At 40.6% G+C, this 23,754-nt stretch overlaps 1 protein-coding gene across 1 annotated transcript in view; it reads right to left on the bottom strand.

Moving 5' to 3' along the window:
* The window catches only part of THSD7A (thrombospondin type 1 domain containing 7A), a 399,001-nt gene that overhangs the window by 13,530 nt on the left and 361,717 nt on the right, over positions 1–23,754 (bottom strand). Inside the window, exons 14-22 of the mRNA XM_036246730.1 lie at positions 21,690–21,868; positions 19,522–19,527; positions 17,303–17,436; positions 12,608–12,761; positions 10,907–11,051; positions 9,450–9,565; positions 5,722–5,839; positions 5,385–5,530; positions 4,810–4,984 (exon numbers count right to left, since the gene is read on the bottom strand). Coding sequence (XP_036102623.1) covers positions 4,810–4,984; positions 5,385–5,530; positions 5,722–5,839; positions 9,450–9,565; positions 10,907–11,051; positions 12,608–12,761; positions 17,303–17,436; positions 19,522–19,527; positions 21,690–21,868 — 1,173 coding nt within the window. The remainder of the gene's footprint in view (positions 1–4,809; positions 4,985–5,384; positions 5,531–5,721; positions 5,840–9,449; positions 9,566–10,906; positions 11,052–12,607; positions 12,762–17,302; positions 17,437–19,521; positions 19,528–21,689; positions 21,869–23,754) is intronic.

The following is a 23,754-nucleotide window of genomic DNA, read 5'->3' as shown; positions in this document are numbered from 1 at the left end:
CTGGCCAGGGCTACACATCCATTCTTGAGGACCGGCTGCTTGGTGATATTGTTCATCAGAGGATACAGTAAATTATGATAGAAAAATCCACAAGGGGTTCTTATCACTTTAATTATTCCAGCCATATCACATGAATAATTTATATAGCCTTTTATTATGCTGAAGTTGTCTAATATTAGCACAAAGTCACCTGGATACCTGACTAATGAAGAAACTTCTTGTGCCATGATTAAGAAACCCTAGAAAGACATGAATTATTGACTAACAGATACATATATACAATAGTAAAGTGGGGTGATTTTTGTAGACTTTTATTATAGTATGTCATTAATGCCATTATTATCCTAAAGTACAGAAAATCGTCATAAATTTTGGAAGTGTTAAGAAAAAAGGAACTAGTAAAAATTTTTAAGTACTGTGATAAGGTTTAGAAACATTTCTATCCCCTAGGAAATGCTACTTTTGGGTAACTCAGTTTTTAATTATGCAGGAGAAAATATTAAAATTAAAAATATTCCTGTCAATATGAAGGTATATAACTTCACCTCAACGATTGCAAACTACATGGAAATAAAATATACCTTTCTACTCGAAGGCTTTATCTCTGTTCTTATATCACCTGACATAGCGTGTTTTGTAACAAAATTCAATAAATCATTTAATGACTGTCTGTGAATTGTATCATAATCACTCCCAATTAATCCATGTCAGGCTTCAAAGATTAATAACAGCAAATGAGAGCAAGACATTGTCTTGTCCTAAATTTGCTTTTATATTTTGACTACATAAACTATTGTTATAATAAACTACACTATGCCAGCCAAAGATATGACAATTAAGTGTATGAAATGCATTTCCATTTTACTCTTTAAAGCTTATTAGGTCACATACTGCTCATTCAAAACCCATCACTGAAGGACACTTTCATTGGAGGAGCTGAAATGAATAGATTGTAACTGATAAGAGAAGAACAGCCTCCTGCTGGATCTGTGATGACTTTAATCAGAAGGCGTGTTTGCCCTTTTCCATGTCATTATGGGAGAGTGCAGTTTTTCTTTGCATCATTGGCCACAGGTTTTAATCTTATGTTTATTTATCTCATTATTGGCTTAGCCAATTTCTTCCATTATAGGGTAAACTCTATGAGGACAGGGTTGTTGTGTTTCCCACTGGATCAGCAACCTCGAACCCAGAACCTAGCCTACAACAACACTTGATCAATAATCAAATAGGTGATTGTGCTGTAGGAAATATAATGAGAATACGCGCCGAGACTCCACAGTGAAGCCTATGCCAACGCCTGGCAAGGATTCCAGTTCTGCTCAATGTTGTGGGTGTCACAATGATCCTGTTATGGGCACTGGAGATCTGGTGTTAGACTGTGTAGGTCTTCCAGCCTTTGGCTTCAGTCACCTTTTGTTGACAATGTGGCCAATCAATACAGCAAATCCCCTATGTTCCAACCTTGGCCCTGTCCAGAGTCCCAACCTGCTGCCACAGCCTCAACCTCTGTCTGCTGTGAAGCAAAATGATTTTATTAACTGAGACCGTGTGTGAGATCTGGACTGGAATCGGGCCGGCTTGGGAAGCAGGAAATGGACTGGGGTAATTGCTGGGTCAGGAAAACGTTATTCCTGGCAGGTGTGGGACTGTCTAAGATGCAACACTTTGCCTAGGTCCAGAAAGTCAGATTAAAAAAAAAAAATATATATATATATATATATATATATATATATATTCCTTAATCTTAAGTAGATGAAAATATCACTGTGTGCAAAAACTATTATTACAGCTGAATGTACACAGTGAGAAATGCCCGCCAAGTCTAGCATTTCAAGGTAGCAGGGGTTGTCTATTTACTGCTTTGCTCAATTTTCAGTTCATATTAATAAGCTATAGAAACTGCCATTGTTATCACATCAAATCATTTACTTATTAAAGAATAAGTAAATTTATGAGTGAATAAAATGGGCAAGTCATGTTGTCAACATTTTTAGCTTTAAGGGACTTAATTCGGTTAAAAAATCATTTTTGAAAATATGTAAGTTATCCATCCTTAAGACTTTAAGTTATATTCTTTTTTATAGAAAATCTATTTTATGCCCAGTCAGTATTTGTTTGCCAAATCCTCATTTTTATTTATTTATTTTTTGAGATCTTACATGAAGTAACACATTTCTTAAACAGATATTTTTTTCTTATTGTTATTATAAGCAAATTGGGAGAATAACATTTTTTCATTTGAGGGTAAAATATAGGTAATTCACTTTCAATTTCGTCCTCTGCTAGTCTACTAAACAACTGCTGCCTCCATATCTTTCTCAAGACCTTAAACTCATACTTGACATTGAGTTTATTTTGACCTCCTATCAGCCCTAAAGTCCTCCGCATCGATCTCAAATTCCTGCATATTAGCTTCTCACTGTCTGCCAAATCGTTTTGTACTGTTTGATAGACATTTGCTTCCCACATTTTCCTGCTTGTACCCCTCCTGTCCAACATTGCATCAGAATGATTTCTTTCAATCCTTTCTTCTGTAATATTTTTTTTTTTCACTCTTGAATGATAATTTAGCAGGGGGCAGAATTTTAGGTGGATGATTATTCTCCATCACATTTCAGATACAGGTATGCACTGCATTACCGGTGGTTTGGTCAACAACGGACCGCACAGATGACGGTAGTCCCGTATATCCTAACGGAGCTGAATTTCCTGTAAGACATGGAAGGATTTATGGTTGAGGAGGAATTTTTTTTTTCTCTGATGGGAGCAGTATTTGTGGGGCTTAGCAATGATTCCCTCTCACTCACAGCACCTCAAGTTTGAGGGCACAGATCACCTCTCAATCCCTCAGCCGCTGGCCTGTTTCAGCTCACAGAAGCCTGTCCCCCAAGCACTATCCATCCAGAGGGCGCTCCAGCCTCCCGCCCTAGCCTGATGGTCTTCAGAGTACAGGGATGTACATTCTTGTTGACCTTCTACAAGGACACAGGTCCACAGGAGCCACCTTTAAACAAGTATTAAGGGCCACTGACGCTTAGAAAAGCTCCCTCTGGTGGTGTGGAGCCAGCTGTTTCTGTACTTTGGAAACATTTCCAGATTGCAGTCGTGTAAAGCATAGGTGAGTTTTACTTCTTCCACCAATTCAATGCCAGAGAGAGCCTTTGTGCTAGACGGGCTCAACAGGACCAAGAATAACATGTCAAAGTCCCGCTACTGAGTCCAGTTCTATGTCCTCTCCACGTGGAACACCCTCTATGTTTAGGCACTCCACAAAGTTCTTTAACCAGACCACTGCTCCAACGCACAATAGCCAAAACCACATGGCCGGGACGGTCCCCAGGGTTCCCTTATCTGTCTTGGTTTCTAATTCCTGCTGACCCTCAGGCCCGCTCCCTGCCCCCGACCGTCGCTGTCATGGTGGTCTAGGCCTTGCCCACCCATTTTCTCCTCGATATTTCCAATCAATTTAGCTCACAGCCCTGTTCATGGAACAGCATCGGCAGCTTTGATCTTCTATATTTGGCCCTGTCAGAAGGAAGCAGGGGGAGGGCTTGTGGGACCACGTTTGTAAAATCCACTATTATGGGCAGTAATGTCCTAGACCTTCACGCTCACTCACGGACTCACCCAGAGCTGCCTTTGGTCCTGCAAGCTCCGTTCACGGTACGTGCACCCTCCAGGTGTACCATTTTGAATCCTCTGTACTCTACTTTTACGACACCTTCTCTAGGTTCAGATACAGAAATACCACTGTGTGACAATTTCCTCCAGCAACACGCTGCGCGGGTCTGTAGCCTAGAAGCACTAGGCTATACCATGCAGCTAGGTGTGTGCAGTGCGCTCTGGGATGTTCACACAGCGATGACATCTCCTGCTGAGGCATTGCTCAGAACGACTTCCCACTGGTAAGTGACACATGACTGTGTGTTCCATTGCCTTTTGGCTTTCCAATGTACCTGAGAAGAATCCTGCTACGATTCTAATTGTGTCTTCCAAAAGCAGGTAATCTAGTTTTTATTCTTTCTGAATGCTTTAATAAGTCTCTATTTTTCTACGTTTTCGGTTGTAACTACGGTGTATCTAGGTATAAATTCATTGTTGATTCTACGTAAGACCCAGAGTTAGCTTTCATTATAAGGACTTACGTTTTTTGTTTTGCTATCATGGTTAGGCTGCTGCCTTTCTGTTATTTTCTATTCTTTTCTTGTCGACATCCTAAATAGCTGTATGTTCTATCCTTTCTCAACTTTTCTTTCCTATGTTCCCTGTCAAACATGAGCCTGAGGCCTTAATTGCCATGCTCTGCAGATGTTAAAACTCTGGGGGGAGGGGTGTCAACATGGTGGACTTCAACGCCACCTGCAGCAGGAGGAAGTGCCCCCATCACCCACACAACAGTGTCTGGCTGTTGGCACAGATCTTACTGAATGAGAGGTTTGCTGGCATCCCTTAACGTAGACAATACATGCAACCCTTCTTGGTCCCTGTCCTGGTAAGAAACAATCAAGCCCTGGCTGGTTTGGCTCAGCGGCTGGAGCGTCAGCCTGCGGTACAGAGAGACCCGGGTTCGGTTCCCGCTAAGGGCACGTACTTCGGTTGCAGTTTGTCCCCGGCCCTGGTTGGTCGTGTGGGTGGCAGCCACTCGATGTGTCCCTTCACGTCGATGTTTCTCTCTCTCTCTCTCTTCCTCTCTCTCCCTCCCACTCTATCTGAACAAAAAGTGGAAAAATGTCCTCGGGTGAGGATAAAAAAAAAAAAAAAGAAAAAGAAACAATCAAAATATAAATTACGTTTTGCTGCGGTTACCTGGGCAAGGCTGGGTACAGGTTTCCTCTAAGACCACGTTTTTATTACCATCTATAATGGGTTCAACATCAGCACAGAATTCCTCATCCACCGCTTTGCTGAAATCATCTGCTGACCCATCACTCACTACACAAGAAATGTTTCTCGTTCTGGTCCCTTCTCCACACTGGGCATCCTGGAATGAAGAAAGAAATAACTAATTAGGAAAAGAAAATAATTCATCAGCGAGCTCATCACTTACTGTCATCTCTGCACCATTGACTTTGATTTATGAGCAGCTAAGGAAGCACTTCAAACCCTGGGCCAGAAGGAGCACACAGTGAACAATGTATTTGTTTTCGAGCCAAAGGCAGGCAAATACACTTTCATTAAATGGATCAGTCTCCAAATGACGTTTAAAATACAGGACAGGGGGTGCTTGTTATCAACACTAATTAAACTAGTTACGAAATAGCCAGGCACCTAAAATCTTTAAGAGGAAACATGCTGTGTGTAAGCTCTGAAAAATGATTCAGAAACCAAGTCTCTGCACATAAAGAACACACATTTCCACACGATTTCTGGAGATCTGATACCTGCACTTGGCACGGGGACCACTGGCCATACTGCCACCGATAACAGGGCTTTACTGGGCAAGGCTTGGACTGTTCCACCAGGGCAGGGCATGGTCGTCCATCACCCTGAAAGGGCTGGGTAACTGTCCGTCTTCGGGTCATTTTTCCTTTAAGAGATACAAAGTGATATGTTACGGTCATGCAAGCAGATATCTCACTGGGAGAAGGTATCACGTAAGGCTCAGGTGTTTTGGAAGGAAAGACACCCTGATTCGATCTTACTGACAATTATTTGATAGGACTGAAAGCAAGAGCAACATTTTAGTTTGGATTCTCTGACCATCCGTCGAACGCTAACCTGTGAGGCCGCACGTTTGAGAACACTCGGACCACGGAGACCACTCGGAGAGTTGGCAGTTGACAGGGCACTCCACCACGCAGGACGTGTTCATCTGCCAGTTCTTCTCCAGGCCCAGCTGCAAGGACAGAGGCAGACCTGTCTGCATCGACATGAAGGCAGGACCACATGCATGGTTGACCGAAGGAGGGTGGGAGAAAGGGAAAGACAGAGTGCGGATAAGAGGAAAGAAGAGGAGGAGAGAGGAAGAGTAAGCAAGAGGCAGAACAGAATGAAGAGAGATCAGGAGGACAAACACCCAAACTGGAAAAATATAAAGTGAATCAACCCAGGAGAGTGGCAGCAAAGGGCCCATTTACTCACTATACTTATGTAGTGTTGACCTTTTAAAACATGCAATGAGTAAGAATAGACTTAACATCCAAATAGGCTGAGTTTCTCTAAGTGAGGAACAAATAAGTGTAAGCATCATTATTTTCCATTAGTGGAAACCCAAGAATGTCATCAATATACAGATCTATCATTGTATCTTTGGGACATTACTTATTTTTATATGTGCGTTGAAGCTGAAAAGCAAAAGGGACAGGTTTTCAAGACAAATTGCCACTCAAAGCTCATGACATCATGGATTGAAACAATATAAAATATCAGTCTTTACGTATGCTATCTCCTTAAAAGAAAATCTGGGTCACTAAAATTTTTCTGATTATTAGTACTTTGTATACATTTTTTAATTACAAAGATTATTTTTCTAAACTGATCTCCATAGCTGTCCTATAATTCAGTTATTTTAGCGTTAATCTCTCATCAGCTAATAACATTGTGCCATTGTATTAGCACTGAGTTCCAATATTTATTCACATATTCTACTTTTAAAGCTTTATTATTTTTTTTCCTTTATTAATTTTTTTTAGAGAAAGGGGAAGTGAGAGGGAGAGACAGAAACACTGATGAGAGAGAACATTGATTGGCTGCCTCCTGCATGCCCCGCACTGGGGATGGGGCCCACAGCCTGGGCATGTGCCCTGACCAGGAATCGAACCAGAGACCTCTTGGTGCATGGGTCAACTTTTAAAATACAAGATGAGATTTCAAACTCACCTTTTGTATTTGCAAACATGTAAAAAGTCTAAGGTACAAAGTAGCGTTGAAATAGACAAATTTAAGAGCACTGTAGGATAATATAATTTCTTAAATTGGCAATCCTTGGGATTTTCGCGACCTCTTTTGTTTTTGCATGAAAGAGAAGTTTAGGGTATCTAATTTACATATTATAAGACGGTGAAAGGAAAACTTTCTGAAATGTTATCTGTGGTTCCAGTACAGCTCCTGCTCTCAGTGGTCACAGGGAGAAGAACAGTCAGTGTGTGTGTCCCACACCCCCTGGCAGGCTCTCCCACACGTGCTCCCCCAGAAAGACTTGCCGAAGCTGAGCATTTGGTATGAAAGTGTTTACACATCACTACATAAAGTCTCACAGTCACTTAAAGTCATGGGAGTCTTGAGGTGATATGAAAAAAATAATGCGTTATATTTAAGGGAGATAACAGTTTCATAAAGATAGGGTTTCAATCACAGAATTGAACTACTATTTATTTATTTCACTAGAAAATTAAAAAGGATGTCTGTTTATAGATACTCTGGGTATCCATTTCTGAGGCATTTTAACCCTATACTTCTTTTTTCCTTACATTCATTGTATCTCTTTTTCCATCTATCTATCTATCTATCTATCTATCTATCTATCATCTATCTATCTATCTATCTATCATCATCACCATCTATCTAAACATGTGTTTAATAAAAAAAATCTGCTTGGGGATCAAGGAATAGGAAAGGAGAAATCAATTACTAGGCATCAGGTGAGTAAATGTCTAAAAAACATCAAAGACAAAAATACTATGTAACCACTGGGTGGGTTTAACCCCAATTTTCCTCTTTGTTGGGGAATAATGCCGTTTTTTCTTTTTGGCTGTTAGAGAAACAGCAAGAGTTAGCTACTGCTGTGGCCCTGACTGCAGGCTTTATGCGTGTATTAGTAGCCAGGCAATCAATCCATCGTTAAAAAGATAGCCAATTTTATCAGGGCTATTATTTGATCCTACCGCATCCGTAGGGATGGCTAATGGGAGAGGAGTTGTTTAATTCAATTCCTGCAGCGAGTAGTACTGTTCTCCCTGAAGACAGTGTTTGCAAGACTGTTGTAATTTAAATCCCTAATTGTCATCACAGTGTTCAAACATAAGAATATTTGTACCCAGAGTAAATTTATCTAGTCTCCTGGATAAATTTGTCAGGTTTTTATACAAGTTTTATTTGAGAAATAAGGACCCGTTTATACCTTTGTTCTGTAGTCATGAGCTATTTTAAAATTGGTCTTGTATGATTTGGGTTTCGCTTTCAAAAAGCTCTTAGAGCTATTCATTGCATATTTCATGACGACTCAGGAGGGCATTTATATGTGAATTTTCAAGAAAAGAGACATATTAATCAACTAGAAGTAGATCACAGAAAACTCTCCAGACAGTGTATGACTATAATAATATTCATTAATAATAACATTATTTTTTATAATGGTTCCATTACTTCACTGTTATTAGTTTCAAAATTGATTCAGGTATAAAATGTCTAATTAAATTGAAAGTATAAATAGACTAAGTTATGTTATAAGATGATAGCGAGAGAAATTTGTTAATCAAACAGCTTGTTTTCAGCACATTCGGAGCTCTCTTCACATGATCACATGGACAGAGCTATAAGGAAATTAAGTGAGGTCTGCATGATAAAGATTTCAAACGGATTAACATATTTTCATCTCGAGATTTCCAGTAGGAGCTGGAAAAGTTTATCATGGGCTTATAATAACCCCCAGGATGTGCAGACAGAAGTCGTGGTCACCATGTCTACTGAACACTAATGAGGTCATACGCTCTTCCTGTGTGTTCCAGGCCTGTTGAGGCTTCCGTTCCCCCTGGTTCATATTTAACCCAGTGGGTCGCAGACGCCGGAGGAGTCAAAACCTCTCAGGAAAGTGAGTACCCTTTCATTTGGAAATCAGACAAAACAATTAAAACATGAAATGTAGCTTCTTGAAAACTATGGAAGGTCAACAACTGTTTCCTCACATTTCACAACGTCCCATCTAGAAACGGAGTCATTACTTCTGTAAATCGAAGAATTAAGAATTATGATTCTTTGTACCTGAAAGATACTGATGGCAGACTTCACTCCTTTGTTTGCATTTCAAGCTCTCTGTCATCCACACCTGAGGACTTAAACTCTCACAGCTGGGTATTAGATCCTAATATCAAAATCTGCTACGAAACCACATGCGATCAATGTTTAGCAACAGAGAGAATGAATGATGGATCTTGGCAGGTGTCCCAGGCAACACAAAATTCAAATGAAATTACAAAGATGATGAGTAGTCTGATTAAGATTTATTGCTTACATTCACCTTGATTACTTATTGTTCCCCAAGCATTTCTTTCCGAACAGGGTAATTAGCATACCTTTGGGCCCCGAGCAGAACAAAATGCAGGAAATTATGCGTGGAGATCAGTCGGGTTGGACAGTGTCTCTTCAAGAGGGTGCCTAGCAGCCTCCGAGTAGTGCAGAGAATCATCTGCTGCCCACCAGCCGACGGAGCACAGGCCACTTGGCTCAGTGTGAATTGAAATGATTAGGAAGGAACTTACTCACGAAGATATAACACCGCATCCCCTCACCTCTTCACAATGTTTCGGGTCAACCGACTTGCCGTCACTTCGAACACAGTCCAACATCCTTGTTTTGATGCCATTTCCACAGACCGCCTTCTCGCTCAGCTGACATGTACTCCAATCTGAAAGGGAGGGAGCCCGTCGGAACAGAAGGCCGTGTATAGGAAACAGATTTCAAGTGAAGCTCTGATGACCCGAATCTCATATTTAATTCACAACTGCTTCCTACGCCCCACAATCAATCATCCCGCACACACAGCATCTGGGTCTCGGCTTCGAACACATCAGGAGTCGGGGGGGATTGCGGGGGCTACATGTAGCTACAGGGATTATTCTGGAAGGCAGATGTCTACTTGACCATCTTGATAGCCATTTGGCGATACTGTAAACATGGTTTTGGCTTGCAGATCAAAGGTCACTTAAAAACTTTTTTCCTTGTAAGCGCAGAAATTTCAGTTTTGACATTATTTTTGTTTTAGCAAAATAACCATAATTTTAATGAATAGTACTTGAACTGTGTTATGTTCAAATAAAACACTGTACTTCACTTACTTCCGTACTGAGAATGTTTAAAAATGTGTACTTATTTCAAAATCACTTTGGTCATGTTTATTTAATTCTCTTATTTCATGTCATTTTCAAAATAATCCTTTCATCTTTCTTTTGAGAGTAACACAGCATATCCCAAAGAACCGTGATTTCCTTGTTCATCAACAAAAACTGAAGAGAAAAACCAAATGAGACGAAAGCTGACCTGACTGCTGAGTCATTGTACAATTTCCGTACTTTACGTCACTGTAAGAATTACTTGAAAAAATTCCAAAATAAGCCTCAGCGTTTCCCCAACTCATAGAAACCAACAAATTCTCTTCTTCCCCTGGGTACGTGCCTTGATGGTAGGAGGTGAGGGTTAAGGGGGGAAATGGAATTTATAATAAGCCTTTTGTCCTGAAAAAAAATACTCATCTATCCATTTTTATCTGAACCTCTGATAGTATTGAAATAGTTATATCGATACACTTTTTGGCAAGGGTACGCTTGCTGCTGTTTTCACGTCGGATCAAACATGCTTATGAACCGCCCCCACGCGAAGAATCGTTGTCCCAGTATGCTACAGCAATCAGACATCTTCAGAAGAAGAAAGACATCTTTCAATAAACCCGATACCCACAGGAAACGTATCTTATTTACACCTTGCAAAGTTAGAGGATGTCTTAAACAGGATCAATTAGAGTATTCACAGTCTACCACAGGACTAATGCTTGCACGATATTTTCATTATCTGTATCTTGATGCTTATTAAAACATATAATAGATAAATATCTCTGTCACTAATAAAGAAGTATTTCTGGCAGAGTAAGCAGCGTGCCCCGAAGGCTCACAGGTGCAGATCAACAATACTCACGCGGCTGAGCTGCCACACACGGGCGTTCACTCCGTGACAAGAAGGACTATTCACGTACCTGTTACATTATAATCATAGTGGAAGCAGTTTCTGTTCAGGTTACAGGGTTCCTTCTCAACAGCATCAGGGCACACTCTTCCTTCGTCAGCAGGTTGTCTGATGGGATCAGCTGACCTCTGCCGGAAATTGCTTTGATTGCAAGGCTGGCAGAGAATAACACAACTCCTCAAACAGGCGAACACTCCGCCACACCAGGGCTAATGTGTTAGAGCACTGCAGAGGGTTAGTCAGCACGCTGGGGCCACTGGCCAACGTGAACGATCTCATTACACTTCCATTTCTTCCATGTGATCAAAGCATTGGGTGAGCTTCTGATGTCCCACCTAGCTATACGGTGCTTAAGGGTCTACGTGTCAAATAGTAATAGATACATCACATCACAGGCACACAAACACATACATATGGGCATACTAATTAGTGTAGATCACTAATTCATAAATTATCTATCTATCATCTATCTATCTATCTATCTATCTATCTATCTATCTATCTATCTAATACAGTCTCTTGGTCCCAAAAAACATTTTAAGGGTGACTTTAAATACCTAGCTGTTAGTGATATTTATTTTCCTAAGGCACACATACACACACACACACAAACACAAGCACTTAAAAGACTGGCTTGCATTCTCCTACTGGTACAGTCTTGTTCTGAAAGCACTTTGCTTCTAAGAACAGGAGCAGCAACTTCAAACCTGATGCTAATGGAATTAGAAAACCTTTTGCATATGCTTGTGAGACAACTGATTCTTTGTTACAATTTAATGATCTGGAGTTCACTGCCAGTCCTGTTTGGCTCCTGCTCTTATCAGTTGGCTGCTCATCGGCACGTTTAGTAATGTTAACACTGAGAAAGAAATTTAATTTTTCCTTGAAAACGTGCATTAAACATTTTTTAAACTATCCTGTATGGTATTTCGGCAAATTAATTCCACATTACATGCATTTCCCCTATGCTTTTGATGCTACTTTGAAATGTGCAGCTTTACAAAGGTACTCAGAGGTAAACCCAATTTTCGACATCATCAGCCAGTTCTGTTTCCAATGACTCTCTTCCCAGGGTCCCATGGAAGAGCCCCTACGGCTGCTGAAATCTAGAAGCTCTGTGTGATTGGAGACTCTCAGCTGGCCTCCCAGGCCCAAAGACACACAGAGTCAGTGTGTGGAAAGACATTCGCTGATGCACAGCTTTCTTCTTTCTACTTCCTCTCTTTCCAGGATCATTTGAGTTTTAGTGTCGATAACCCTGCTGCCGAACCCACACTGTGTGAAAGATTATTTCTACAATTTAAATCAAATGGATTCAGCAAAAAGCAAGGGATCACAATAACCTGACACCATTAAACAACCTTTACTGGAGGTTTATTCTTTGTTCCTCTACGTGGAGGGAGTCATTATCACCACTGCAGTTCTTAGCCTGCTGTGCATTTATAAGCCCGTCTGAGGGCTGTTTTGTGCTGGGTGAGGACGAGGGTGGAGTATAAAGCTTGCGAGCGGTCAAGCTGTTCTACTGTGAGTCGAAATACTGCTGACTTTAAATGGCACAGTCGTAGAATGAAGTAACCAAGAAAACACACCTTGCTCTGGCAACTACTTGGGTAAGTAATTCAGTAACTATGATTTTCTTAGTCATATCTTTAAAGTGTTAGTGCTAAGGAATCAGGCAAACCCCATATTAATAAATGGCTAATCATCTCACCAAAGTGCATCGAGTCCATGGACCCCATTCGGATATCACGCAATCCTCAGGACATGGTAATTTGCACACTCTAGAACCCAGGGGCATCTCTTCTGGGTCACAGAGGTAATCCTCTACATGGTCGGAAGGGCCATCAGCCGTGTTCTGCATGCATCTAGAAGAAAACATGCCTATCGGTGAAGGAACCAGGACAATTATAGCAATGGCCAACCTATGGGATAGATGGTTCAACTTAAGACATCATCATGGGGTTGGAGGGTGGTGGTGGTGGAAAGCTTTGCATTTAGTGAATAAAACTCTTCAAACATAAAGACATAAAAGGATCTCTGCCTACCATAAATGCTCGTAGAGCTTTGGTATGATTTTTAAAATTATCCTTGTAGGTGTCATTACAATTTTAAAAAATCAGAGCCATTGTGAGTATATACATTTGAAATGTCTTCTTCTGAGAGGAGAGGGTCATTTACGCTCATATATGATGTAGGACTAATGAGGAGTGGTCCAAAGAGATTCATAGAGGGGTTGTAATTTTGGAATATAATGCATTTTTTTTCTTTAAGAAAATGGTGGATTCTGTAGTGGAGGGAGATTTACACATGATGGAAGACCAGGCACACTGAAATCTCCTAGTGAGAGATGTCATAAAGGGTTTCTGAAAGAAACTGATGGCATTTATCGAATTGTTTTGTCAAATAAAAAGGTATTTACCCTTCCACCTGCTGATAACAACAACAACAAAAAAGCCAGGAGTGAAAAGACAATTGCAATAGTAACAGCACAGATTCTCTAAACGTAGTTTGAATCTTCCTATATCTTGACCTTTTTTTTTTTTAACAGTTAGTTTTCTTTTTAACAGAACAAATCGAAACATTTTATTACATTTCATTCTATTGCAAGCATTTGTGAAGGGCTCTTCATCCACCTTTGGGAATCTACTTAATGTGGCTAGTACCAGACTTCACTTGTATCATAGTGAATTCTCTGGGCATTTTTTTAGTAGAAGAGAAAAACTTGATCTTCATCTACAGTGTGGGAAGGTCAACCAAATTCATGGGTAGAGGAACCAAACTGCATTGCCAGAGATGAACAGAAAGGCTTGAGATCTTTTTTTTTTTATCCTCACCGGGGGAAATTTTTTTTCCATTTTTTGTTCAGATAGAGTGGGAGGGAAAGAGAGACGGAGAAACATCAATATGAAAGGGACACATCGAGCGATTGCCACCCACACTACCCAACCAGGGCCGGGGACAAACTGAAACCAAGGTACGTGCCCTTAGCGGGAACCAAACCCGGGTCTCTCTGGACCACAGGCCGACGCTCTAACCGCTGAGCCAAACTGGCCAGGGCAAGGCTTGAGATCTTAAGCCTCTCAAACCCATTGCAATGTTTTAAACTGTTAGTTGAATTACATTACCGATTATACCTAAAATCTCAACTCTTTTCAGGAATTTACAATCTGTAGGGACTTTGCATCTTTTCATATCTACTCTGCAGAACAACCTCTCTACACAGTGCTGCCTAATTTAAAACAAATGTTGTTTTCTTGGGAGATGCCTTCAGACTAGAGAACGGTGCTGTTGCTCATGTCTTAATTAGGTTTGTGACCTGAAAAAATATCTATACAAATATCCTCCTCTGCATTTTTGGTAAATGTCATAAAGACGTGAAAGAGTAGTCACAATACCACACGAAGGAAGATATTGGACTTCTTTGTTGGAAGAAAAAAGTAAATTATAAATGCCTTGGGAGAATTTTAGTCTTTCTGGACAAGTTTTACTTTCATTGACATTTTTAAAAATGTTCTGCCAATGGCAGCTTTGAGGGGACCTGGAACCGTGGGGCAGTTCAACGCTCAGAGTGGGGCTTGCTGCTGAGATCGCATCCGTGCTAGGTACTGACAGGTACAAGGATTAACTGGCAAAGTTACCTATTGATTCAGAGTTAAGGACAGATGTTCAATACTCTATTATGTAATGTGCACATAAAGCTTCATTTTCAAAGACTTTTCTCCTCCTTTAACTTGTATTATACAGGTAACATTCATTTTAAGAAAATCAGACTTGCCCTGGCCAGTTTGGCTCAGCGGTTGGAGCGTCGGCCTGCGGTACAGAGAGACCCGGGTTCGGTTCCCGCTAAGGGCACGTACCTCGGTTGCAGTTTGTCCCCGGCCCTGGTTGGTCGTGCAGGTGGCAGCCACTCGATGTGTTCCTTCACATCGATGTTTCTCTCTCTCTTCCTTTCTCTCCCTCCTGCTCTATCTGATCAAAAAAAAAAAAAAAAAGGAAAAGTGTCCTCGGGTGAGGATAAAAAAAAAAAAAGAAAATCAGACTCAATAATAAAAATTCACAGAGATCTATCAGTCTGTCCTCTTAAAAGACTATTATATTTAAACATATAGTTTCATTTCATTAAATATGAGAAAACTTTACCTGCTATTTGTACCATTTAAGGAAAAACAAACACACCCAACAATATATTGTAGACATCTTCTCGTGTTGTTAACCATTTCTCTAAATTATGCTTTTTAATGACTACATTTGAAGTCCATCATTTGAATGTGCCACGGTTGCTAAAAACTCTTATTGTTGACATTCAAATTATTTGTTTTATGTATTTTATTTGGTATTGATATTTCTATTACTCTAGAATAGAGAATAAGTATTTGGATCAAGTTTTGATCCCAAAGGAAGGCACTATTAAATTCACTTGCTTTTCCCAAATTCTTGGCCTTTTTACTTTTTGCACGAAAAGGGACTGTGCTGTGAGAAAATTGAACTGTATTAGAAAACCGTGTGGAATCAAGCGGCAGGCAAAGGGTAGGGCACAGGTGTAGGGATAGGAGGTGCACGGTCAGCAGAGAGTTCAAAAGCAACAATAAAAATAACCAAATCACTCCTTTTTATTATCAGAATGTACTGGCACTTAGAAAAAATGCCAGTGAAAAAAATCTCTCTTCCCACCAGAGCAAATCAGTTTTCTCACCTAGTCTTTGAAATGTCATTCCATCCTTCAAGAGAAAGAACGAGATGGAATATGCTGAGTCTTGCCCTCTTACGGACTCATGTGTCCTAAAAGTCTCCCAATGCTTTGATCTAAGCAGGGTGCTTTGACCCGAATTAGCGGAGGATAAGGTTAGGGAGGTATATACTCAATCAGTACAGAGTTATTATTAAATGATCAGAGATCACATCAATGCTGGCCTTCTCTTTTCTCTATTTGCATGAAAGATGTTTCCTGAGAAAAAATACGTTGATCTGAAAAGTTACTTAGTTTAGGATGTGTTTGGAAATAAGAGCAAAACGAAGCAACATGTACACAGATAGTTGAGGGAAAAGCGGAAAGGACAGTAGTTCTTTATTATATATATATTTTTACTAACCAAAAAAATCAACTTGATCGAATTCTTAATATAAGAAAATATTTTTAAATTGAAGGTGAAATTTTAAATTTTGGAGAAGGACAGAAAAATACTTTATTTCCTTTCCTTCCCTGTTCCCCTATCAACTCATTACATCCCCCACCCCATCCACCTTAAAAAAAAATTCCTCAGAAAAATAACTTGAGAGTTCAGATGGGCTTTTGAAAAAAGAAATACAATGTATTTTTGTTGGAAGCAAAGTCATACACAGCATGCCAAGGTTGTAAGAGACAAATGTCAATTTGTTCTACTTTCCTGCTGAAAGAGATTAAAACCTATGAATCTCAGATCCAGAGAGGGGGGTCATGGGTGAGAATGAGTTCCTCCACAACACGGGCTGCCGAGTTCTGGGTGTTGGATATGTGTCTTTCCTGGGTTAGAAGAAACTGACAGCAACTTGGCAAGACTTAGCTTTGAATGCCACCGTGTCACTTTATTAGATGTGTGTTCCTGGTGAACTAATATTTGTGAATCTACTCGACAAAGTGGAAACAACAAAGGCCCCTACATTTGTGTCCCTGGTTCTAGAACCCATAAGGATCATACGCAAAGACGGTAGAGGGAATGTAATGAGTGTGAGACGTGTAGTAGGTGTTAGGGAATTTCTGTGATTAGGACAGGGTCCCCATGTGGAGAAAGTATGGGGTTTAATAACAGTGACAGACACGTAAAAAGATCTTTTCAAAACAACACAGGGTATGTGGGCTGCCCCAGAACAGGGCTGCCCAGCAGAACTCTCTGATGACAGACGCGCGGGGCTGTCTGATACAAGAGCCCCTGTGGCTACCGAGCACTTGAAATGTGACCGAGGAAACACATTTTTCATTTCAATTAGTTTAAATTTAAAGTGAAAGGAGCCAAATGTGGCTCGTGGCTACCCTTCCAGACACAGTGGCCCCAGAAGAACTGAGAGGCATTAGCCAATGGGGTTTTAGGGAAGGCTTCCCAGAACAGACAGAAGCATTCAAAAGTTGGCCGGTTGGATGTAAAGGAGCGAAAGTTTGTAACAGATTACCATTCCAATGCAGTCAGAAATATATTTGGCCTTTAAGGAAAAAGTCATTGGGGTTTGAAAATCAGCCTTGGTTTTCGGCCTTCCTAAATCAGAAGGCTGGATATGATAAACGGCTGCTTGAAGCAGATCCTTCTTGAGTGTTCCATGAACACGCAGATTCCCTAAAAGTAAAACTAAAGGCAGTTTATCGGGAGACCGGGAAGGCACGGAACGGGGAGGTGGTGTGCGCTTTGCTTCTCTGTGCGACGGGACTTGGCCTCACCTCACTTTTCGGGTTTGCACGCCCTCTCCGCAGTTGTCTGGCATGTTCACAGAGGTCACCTTGCAGACACTCCATGGCTCTGAGACCCATCGGTACTGGTTGCAGTCACTCTGGCAAGGGACAACCTCGTACACCTGAAACACACGCAGGTCTCAGCGATCTCGCCTCAGGTTCCTGATGAGTGGGAAGCTTTACATCATAATAATCATTATATTCTTATTTTAGCTACCTTTATTTCTCTCCGATGTTATTTTGTTATTTGACATTTCTTGAGAGCCCTCGTATGAAAAAGGGCAGAACTAGCTGCGTCATACTCTTTGCTCCATTATTACACTGCTGTTGTCAATCTGACCAGCTGGACCACATTTGCCACATTACCCACTTCCCCGTACTGACTTCAGAGACAGCACAGGGACTTGGGCCCAGGACAAAGGAATACCAGATGGCCAGAAGGAACACCCGAGAAGCTAGCTGAAAAATGTCCCCACCCTGGCTCCTTCTAGCCCAAGAATGACAAAGTAGGCTTTCCTATCTTCCTTCGAACTGCTTACTTGCTTGCAAAAGTCAAAACCACTGTTCTGCACATGCCGTTGACCAAGGTTTGACTGCTCGCCGACCTCCTGGGGGTGGCAGCAGTGAGCACTCTGCCACCTCGGCTCTCATAGGCACCAAGACAGTTGCTATTCAACTGGACAGAAGGAGGGAGTAGCTTGACCCTGACAAGGGAAATTTCGTAAGTCCATCTTTTTCAAAAAGCCCACGTTGGTGCACAGGCCTGTTTTGTCCCCGGCTTATGAAAGCTGCCAAGCAGACCAGCCCCTCCCAGTCAGTTTGGAGGGTCTTCCTGTTCTCTGGGCTGCCTCCCCTGTGTTTGCTTAGTAAAATCTGTCTGGAAATTTCTCGGGCGGTTACTCTTGATTTCTATCTCGGGGAATCCCAGGACTCCAAACTCGAAAACATTACCAGCCAGTACTATAATTTCCTGGGCCATGGGTCTTGTTTACAGTTTTGTGTGTCTTCAGTTCTTACCCCAAGGTCCTCATATGCTGGGCAATCAATAGAGATGTGTTGAATGAATGAATGAATGAATGAATGAATGAATGAATGAATGGATTAATAAGTGTATAAAAGTGGCTATTTTCAAGGAAATATAATTTGGCTTGTTTTTCAAATACGTACAACACTGAGAACTTACACTTATGAAACTAACTGGGAGGATGCATCCCATGAAATAAAGCTATCTTCGGTCCTCGGTTAGGGCTCGGAGGCAAGGTCTGAAATTGGTCTCATATTACAGAGCGACAGCCTAAAGCAGCGAGGGCCACTCGAAGCCAAGCACATCGTTTGTGCCCTGGTATCCAAAAGAGCGTCCAGCCCCACGTTTGTTTGGTTCCAGGATTTTTAGACAATGAACAATGACGCTCTTTTTTCAATGAGAAGAATGACTAAATAAAGGAACTACACAGATCCCAATCCACCACAACAGAGCTGACTCAACCACTATAGAGAAATGTTTTTCAATACGAATGCTTATGTAACTAATTACAGAGGCTGTAGATTTAAATAGCTCTTTGGAGTTATTCTTCTGGGTAAATTTTAGTGGGCTGAACACCCAAGTAAAGCAACAAAGTAAACTTATTCCAAATAATAATAGAAAATATGCACTGTTGCAGTTAAGAGTCTATACTTAGGGTCTAAGTGATCACCTTCGCAGTGGGTGCTGTATTAAAACACGGCTCACTTCTAATGCGTAAAGCATTACAACTTGTAGGGCAGGGAGGAAACAGAAGGGAAAATGCCATCTTCACTGATCCCCCCGATGGCTTGCAGTTTAGTCTCCTACACTGGAGGGAACACAGAACACAGCCGTGCAGAGCATCCTCCGCCGTGCAGAGCACCCCGCTCTCGGCCCTGCATCTTCGCTCTCCCCGAGAAGCCCAAGACCTCACGGAGGTGGCACTGCCTGCTCAAGGCTGGCGAAGCAAAGCTCGTTCCCCACCCCTGCACCCCAGGCCCTGATTCTACAACGAGAAAAATACAGGTAGCGTGCTAGGAAATAGAAAGGGAACATCTGCGGAACACAAATTTTATGGAAAATATATTTTCTCCCTGTAATAGATAAAAGAAAATTGTAGGGAAACATGCACTCTCTGAAATCAAGAGTAAAACCGAAAACAAGAAGCACTCTGTTATGAACTGTGAGGTTTAAGAGTTCTTACCTGTGCCTGGGATGGTTATTCAACAGGAATCAAGACAGGGAGAGAGACAAAGATAAGTAAAATATCAGTATATTTAGTGAGAAAAACTCATGTTGCAAGTTTCAAATATTACTATCCCTATAGAAAAGCCTGTATTTTTTGTTTAATAATTAGAACACTTCTTTTAGGCCTTGAGAGAGAAAAAACAGCTCATTGTCTAAAATTAGGATACACAAATAAATACTGTAAACAGCAGAATCCAGGAAAGTATTAGGTGGGCAGGATGAAGACATCTCAGAGAATGGAACAGACCTCAAAGTACTTACCACGGGGAACTGATATATAACTGCAAATGTCTTGTGATTCAAACAGACTATCTATAGACTGACTGATTTATTGATAAATCTATCCATCTTCATCCATCCATCCATATTTCTTAAGAAATGAGAATTTGCTTCCTCAATTGGAAAACAGAACCTCACACACCATTTTCAAGTCAAAGTACCTCGGATCATATCGAGAAATGTATAGTAGTTAAAAATCTTTGTGACTTAACAGTTTTCAACACTGACACAAACCTCTGCGTCTTCTTTACTTCTCTAGTATTTTACTAATATAGAAATCCTCATAAACATAGAACATTTATGCTCAAAGCCAAATATTCAGGAATATATTATTTTTTTGTTTTAGCCTTGATTTTTCAGCTGTTACTGTCTCAATATACCACCAGTGAGCTGGTAACAAGTACCCAGATGCCCTTACCAAGCTCTGCATTAGATGGCATCAGAGCTGGAGAGTGACGGGGAAACAGCTCAGGGGAAGACTTTCCATAGCAAACACAACTTGGCACGAGGTCCTGAACCTTGGTAAATCCATCATTAAAGAAAATTTCTTTTTATCAGAACCATGGATCAAAGTTTATTAAAATTTAAATGTTTTAAAACTATTGGAAAGTCAAGATTTAAAAACTTACAGAAAGATATTGTTTTGTATTACAAACAGTACATGTGAGTCATTCTGTTTCATTTGGGTCATGGCGCTAAATTTTCTAGTTTGGAAACAGTCTCTAAAACAAGGAAACTCGATTACCAATAGATGGCAGCAGTGTAGTACATTACTCGCTTTCTGCTGAATTTTAAGGCAAATTCAGCTACTTGGGGGAAAATCAAGATTCTTTCAGAGTACTTTCTATCGAATTTAATTCTGCACTTTCTTCATTCTACTCCCTTTATTCAAAAGGTTTTAAATTTTTTTCTCTACAGTGTATTTTTATTGTTATGAACAAATGTAGCTTAATTTGGGAAGGAAAGTTTGTGTACTGGTAAACAGTATGTTTGGAGATTAAAATTAGATAGTCCATATGTATAAAATATATCTACACACTTAAGGTCGGTTCACTTGATTCTGACTTAGATTTAAATACACATCTTGACATCTACACATACTCTATGAAATTCATTCTTTATTAATTCACATGTAGGCCAAATACGATAACTGTCGGATGCATCTTATGTTACATTTAAATTAGTGACAGTTCCTTGTATTAGCCTTTACTTTATATTTCCAATAGAACACAAGTGACAACTATTAATAGCAACTAATAAAATGCATCTGAAATAAACTAAAGATCAAAATAAGATTAAAATAGCCAATGAGTAAATTGATAGATAACATGCTTACAGTGACTTTGGGGCCATCTTTATATTTTTAAACATATTTTATATCAACCAAATTTAAATGAATGTACAGTATATATTTCCTGGTTTTAGACTCGGATCTATAGGCTTTCTTTGATTTTAATTTAAGTAGTTGGTGATTGAGATGTCTTTTCTGAGAGTCTAGGGGACTCTAAGAATGAGACAATCTGGCTCTAATGCACGAGTTAGACATAATTTTATGACAGGTTAAATACCTTGACGTTATTTCAAAGGTAGGTTTCATTTAATTTTCATTGAATTACATTCGAGTGCATATATATATGCAGGGTACTAAATCTCTTGAGAATACAGAAATAATATGTCTGACTTGGGATTTTAAAAATATACATGTATTGAAACAGGCAACTCTAGAGAGAAAATGGGTTCAATTTCTAATTCAGGGGCTGTTACTTACTTTTGTCCATTTTGGAGACAATAGATCATTATCAGTCTTAATCACAATACTCTATTATTCCCAGTGGTAGAAAATACCTGGTTGACATGGTCCAGTTTGGGGCAAGGCCTTCCTCCATTGTAGGGTTTTTCACGCAGCCATTTGGACCGAACCTTCACGCCACTCCCACAGGACTTGCTGCAGCGGGACCAGTTGGACCACTCGCTGAGCTTGCAGTCGGAGGGGCAGGGGATGATGCAGGCCTCTTCGATGTAACCTGAGCGGAGGAAGATGACAGAGAGCTATCTCCCGCACGCCACTCGTCCACTGCCACCCACCATTCTCGCTCATTTAGAAGGTCCAAGTTCAACTTGACAGCAACATGCTAATGCAGAGATGTCTCCGTTGTTAAGGATTCAAATTAAATTTTGCAGGAAAATGACACATACAGACAGGGACTCTGTTAAAATAACAGCTGAGCAGCTGCCATGTGATCTGCTTAGCATTCCCGCTCACCATACTTCAGCACTTCTGCCTTCCTGACAGCTCGTGTTTAATTGACACTAACCTGTCTGCTTCCACATCATTCTCCTGCTGCCAGAATGAGTCATTAAAAAAATTATAACAGTTTTCTACAAAATCCTACCCGTTCATGTCACACAAGGTCAAGTTTGAGTCCAAGCCATGTCCTTCCTCAAGAAGAAAGCCAGGCCTTTTCAATCACTATCCACAAGGAACCATTTAACTTAGCACCTTATGTTCCCCTTCTTTGAAAATCAAGACAGAATAAGAAAAATGAAGACTGCTAAATAAATAATGTCTCCTATTTTTATAGCGCTGTCCATTTCAAAGTACCTTCACATCTTGTATTCATTTGATTTGCTTGAAAATCTTATGAACGTTTTGGGCAGGTATTGATATTCTACTGGACAGATACGAAAACAAATGTGGAGAGATAACTGACAAGTGCAAGGTCGTACAGTGAGATGTGAAGAAAGATTTTCCGAGGTCTCCTCCAGCATTCATTCCATCAAATCACACAGCCAATTAACTTAATAGTCTACAGATTAATTTCGAGAAATGGGAGCATTTTCCTTGAACAGTCCCTTACCAGCAACTTGGCATTTCACCATGTCAATTTATCACTATTGTTCTCAGGACACATATCTTAGAAAAGCAAAATTCCTCTGGTCAAGAGTCAAATACTCTGACTGTGGACAGTAGTTGTTCTTGATGCAAGAAAACACGGCCTTACCATTTTACATCAGCATGAAGGATCTGATTTGAAAATGATTATAATATAAACAATTTGTACTAGGAACACTAAGTAGATTTTTTTTTTTTATTTTTTTTTATCCTCACCTGAGGACATTTTTCCATTTTTTGTACAGATAGAGTGGGAGGGAGAGAGAGGAAGAGAGAGAGAGAGAAACATCGATGTGAAAGGGACACATCAAGTGGCTGCCACCTGCATGACCAACCAGAGCCGGGGACAAACTGCAACCGAGGTACATGCCCTTAGCGGGAACTGAACCCGGGTCTCTCCGGACCACAGGCCGACGCTCTAACCGCTGAGCCAAACCGGCCAGGGCTAAGCAGATTTTTTGTTGTTGTTGTTCAGGTAGAGTGGGAGGGAGAGAGAGGAACAGAGAGAGAGAGAGAAACATCGATGTGAAAGGAACACATCGAGTGGCTGCCACCCGCACAACCGACCAGGGCCGGGGACAAACTGCAACCGAGGTACATGCCCTTAGCGGGAACCGAACCCGGGTCTCTCAGAACCGCAGGCCGATGATCTAACCGCTGAACCAAACCGGCCAGGGCTAAGTAGATGTTTTTTAAAAAAGTATTGAGATATACTTCAAAGACCATGAAATTCAGCTCATGTTTTGGTATTTAATATATTCACTGAGTCGTGCAAACATCACCACCTTTTAATTTCAGAACATTTTCATCACCACTAAAAGAAATCTTATACCTATTAGCAGTCTCCTCTCCTCACCCCCATTCTCCCCTCCTCACCCCTGGCAACCACTCATCATCTTTATGTCACTAAGAACTTGCCTATTCTGGATATTTCATAAGATGAAATCAAACATTACATGGTCTTTGGTGATTGGCTTCTTTCACGTAGTATATTGTGTTCAGGGTTCATCTATGTTT

The sequence above is a fragment of the Molossus molossus genome, unplaced genomic scaffold (assembly GCF_014108415.1).
Source record: "Molossus molossus isolate mMolMol1 unplaced genomic scaffold, mMolMol1.p scaffold_m16_p_7, whole genome shotgun sequence".
NCBI lineage: Eukaryota > Metazoa > Chordata > Mammalia > Chiroptera > Molossidae > Molossus > Molossus molossus.
This window is presented reverse-complemented; position numbering and strand designations above follow the sequence as displayed.